This window comes from Nematolebias whitei, chromosome 22 (genome assembly GCF_014905685.2).
Source record: "Nematolebias whitei isolate Nwh7 chromosome 22, NemWhi1, whole genome shotgun sequence".
Classification (NCBI taxonomy): Eukaryota; Metazoa; Chordata; class Actinopteri; order Cyprinodontiformes; family Rivulidae; genus Nematolebias; species Nematolebias whitei.
In genome coordinates this window covers 16,045,458-16,049,097 of record NC_056519.1, presented here as the reverse complement: position 1 = coordinate 16,049,097, position 3,640 = coordinate 16,045,458, and the positions used below count along the sequence as shown (strand labels likewise).

At 37.7% G+C, this 3,640-nt stretch overlaps 1 protein-coding gene across 1 annotated transcript; it reads right to left on the bottom strand.

Moving 5' to 3' along the window:
* Positions 1-1,689: 1,689 nt before the first annotated feature.
* On the bottom strand, positions 1,690-3,640 carry ndufb2 (NADH:ubiquinone oxidoreductase subunit B2). The gene is made up of 4 exons (XM_037695655.1): positions 3,417-3,640; positions 3,114-3,258; positions 2,728-2,800; positions 1,690-1,762 (listed from the first exon to the last, which is right to left on the bottom strand). Exons 1-3 carry the CDS (start codon positions 3,500-3,502, stop codon positions 2,729-2,731), a joined length of 303 nt encoding a protein of 100 aa, XP_037551583.1. The 5' UTR covers positions 3,503-3,640; the 3' UTR covers positions 1,690-1,762; position 2,728.

Genomic DNA, 3,640 nt, shown 5'->3' with positions numbered 1-3,640 from the left:
GGAGGCAGTGAACTAATATTTCAAATGGTGCTTATCGTTTCGTATTTTTCTCCACTCATGCTTCTCTCTCAGCCCTCACCTTCCTCTTTCCTTCCCTTTTTTTAATCTCAATCACACCAGCAATGACTTTGAGGAGCGAGGGAAGATTGGGAGGCAGCGCTCAGACGCACCGTGTTTGCTGACAAGTCTGTAGCGGACTTTGCACTATTTGGTGCAGAATTACTCTCGTCTGCACCAGGTTGTTAATTAGAGCTACAAAGTTGCTCAAAGTGCTGCCTCTCTGTGAATTTGTGTTCAATAGAATTCGAGTCGTTCACTTTGAAACGAGTCCCGTTTAATTTATTTCTCATTTTATCTGTTTTTTGTGCGTTGGTGTATTTATTAATTGAAAGAATCAATTTTATTATGAAATGACAGAAATCTCAGCTATTCTGTGGAATTTTTATTTTCTCTTTTAGGGGCTTCTTTTGTAATTTTTAAGATCGTTTTGTTTTTATGTAAATGTGGATGTTTTGGTCTGTTGAGTAGTTCACCTACAAAACTTTTACCCATTATCGTCACAAACAACTTCCCTGCCCCAGTTGACTTGAAGCCTGTGTTCTAGTTTGGTCTGGATTTCTTTTGTACTCGACTTTTAGCTGTTAACAGATTAGGTTAAATCTACACCCGAGTGTTCTGGTTTAGTGCCACTTACCTTTAATTAGCAAAAAAAAAAACAAGCTAAACGTATCTGAGCCGCTGCGGTTGATCCAAAGGAGTTGTTAGTCGATAATAAGGAACTTTAATGGGATGAGTGGGTAATTTTTTGTTTTTTTATGCCAGTGCTGATGTGAAATGTGTGTTTTGCTCTGGGTGCGCAGTTCTTCACTCTCAGGGAATGATGCCATGGACATAACCTTCGATTATCCACCAGCCACATCATGGATGCAGATAGGACGCCCTCAGCTCGAGACTTAAAGGATCTCCCTCCTGCTTTGAAAATGCTGAGGTTTGTTTCCTTTAATGCGTTCAAATTGCACAAATACACTCTGCTTAAGCTTTTTTTCGTTTAGTCATTGTATCTTGCAGCCTAATGGAGTTTGGTATTGTCCCTCACACTTCCCACACATTCTGCTCAGTGTTGCTTCTGAAACATCAAACCAACCAGAGGTTACACTGAGGTAATGCCGTGTAGCTTTAAGACCGTTTTTTTTTTTTTTTCTAACAAATTTTGGAAAGCTTTGCTCAGGTTGACCTGCGAGTAACTGTGTGAACAATATCTCAGCCCTAATGAGTTTTTAATTTTATTTTTTAATGAAGTTGGTGTTAATCACAGGGCTAGGGTAAGTTACCTGGCTTTATTTTTCTTACACTACACTTGACTTTGTGAACTTTTTGCATGCCAAGTCATCGTAAAACAAGCTGGCCCGCAGGCAGGGTTTCTTATAAGCTGTAGTATTCACTGCACATGATTTGTCCCCCCCCCCACACACACACACACACACTTTCTCAGCATTTGTGTTGTCAGTTCTCGATTTTTCCAGATTTAAATGGCTTTTAATTTGATAATGCAAACACTGGCTAACTGTGACACTGTTGATGCGTTGCATTTTGTTACTGCATTTCAAAATTTGTGTAAATAAAACTGATGTAATAAAATGGGTCTTTTTGTCTTAATTTAAAACACGTTATTTTTAGTAAACCAGACTGTTTAACTTGAAGATACATTTATTACAATTTTCAGAAAATCCGTAAGATTTCCACAAAGACTCCATGTGGTCATCTGCAAAAAAGAAAACACATGGTCAAACTAAACATAACTTCAAAGAGGTTCAATGCAGAAACACTTGAACCAGAATGGTTTTATTTAGCTTAAACTGGGAGCTGCAACACCGTGCAAAAGTCCTGAGCAAGCTCTTTTCTCTTTAGACTTTTTTTGGAAGCAAAATATAGTTATTTTTTCAAAGTTGTCTTGATCAGTGGTTATCTAAATTTTCTGGATATCTTTCAAAGTTTATTTCAATATCAACAGCTTTCCCCCTTTAAATTTCAACAGAACTCGTTTGCCCACAAAAACCTAAATTGTAAATGAGGGAAGAACAACAAAAATGTCTAAACTGTCTTACAAATGTAAAATTATTAAAGTGATTTTGAGGGTGCAATTACTGTTACCTAAAAGCTTAACATACTTGAACCTGGATGTTTCTGCTCTTTACACTTGTTTGGTAATTCATCTAATGCAGTTTTTTTTTTTTTTCAAGCACTTTTCGTCTTTCAATCATCTAATATTCTTTTCCTTTAGAATGCCAAGATATGCCATGTTTTCATCTTGGAGCTCTGTTTAAAAATGGCTCATGTCCCGTTAAAACAAACAAACAAAAAAACACCATCAGTAATCAAGAACAAATGCTAAAAACCCCATCTAAAGAAATCTGGTTCTACAGAGACAAGTGAGACGTGGAGCCTGTTGCATAATGCTGAATATAAAGGAAATAGTTAATATCTCAGCTTGAAACTAAACCTGGTTTTAATCCTTGGCTGCAGTTGAACAAATCTTGTAAATGAATCCTTTGATTAGACAAGAGAAAATTATTTACTGTCAAAGTGGAATATTGTACAGTTTGAAAGTCATTTTTCTTGATGCCATTAGAAAATTATTGCTGTTAAACCTAAATGTTATGCTAGACTGTTAATTATGATGGCTGGTACATGCACCAGTATTTTTGATACTGAAAGTGAAAAGATCACCTTATTCTTTATCTGGTGGGATACCAAGCTCTTCATCTGTCCATTGAGAGGCATCTGGCCAGGGGAAGTGACCCTACAGACAGATTTAACAAGTTTTATTGATCTCTTTTCATTTATTTTGATAACTGGTGAACCACGGCAATATACAAAAAATTCTGCCATGTTGACTGAAGCTACACAAGTTTGTACAGTAATGTATTTTTCAGAGGTGAAAGGTCTTATGAATATGAAGTTTCACTCCTAAACTCTGAGTCTGAACTGCATTTCCAACACAGATCTAACTTCCATTTTAAATTAACTTAACATGTTTTCAATCTTTTACAAGGACAAAGCCAGGCGCTGGTTATATACCTTAACTTTCTAGCAAGCATACAAGTATTACTCACAAACACTGCGTCTGGGTCGTGCCAGAAATGCCAAAGGATCCAAAACCACATGAAGGAACTGAGAAACTCCGCATCAAACTTTTGTTTCTTCGTCAGCTGTGGATATTGTCTGTACCGTGGTTCAATATGAGGTCCGTCGCTAGCTCTGAAACAATAAAAACAAAGTTGCATGAGACTGAATGAGAACTAACATTTGTATGTATATATGTATTCGCTTTAGTAATATTTATCACGTTTATTCCATTTATCCAAGCATTACAGCAAATGTTGTTGTAGCGGAGATGCTAATGCTAACGAACTCACTTTCTCCGCAGTATTCTTCCTGGGCCGCGCCTGAGCAGCAGAGTCCCCGTCCGAAGGACAGCGAAGGCCCGTCCAAAAGAGGACATAGTTGTTTATTCAACAAAACCCCGTCTTTTGGCTGTTATGCTTGGATTTGGGCGAAGCACCGCACCAAACCCATAAAAGTCACCTTCTCTCGACCACCTTAGCCGTGATGGGACAGGAAGCGTTTAGCTTTGTTTGTT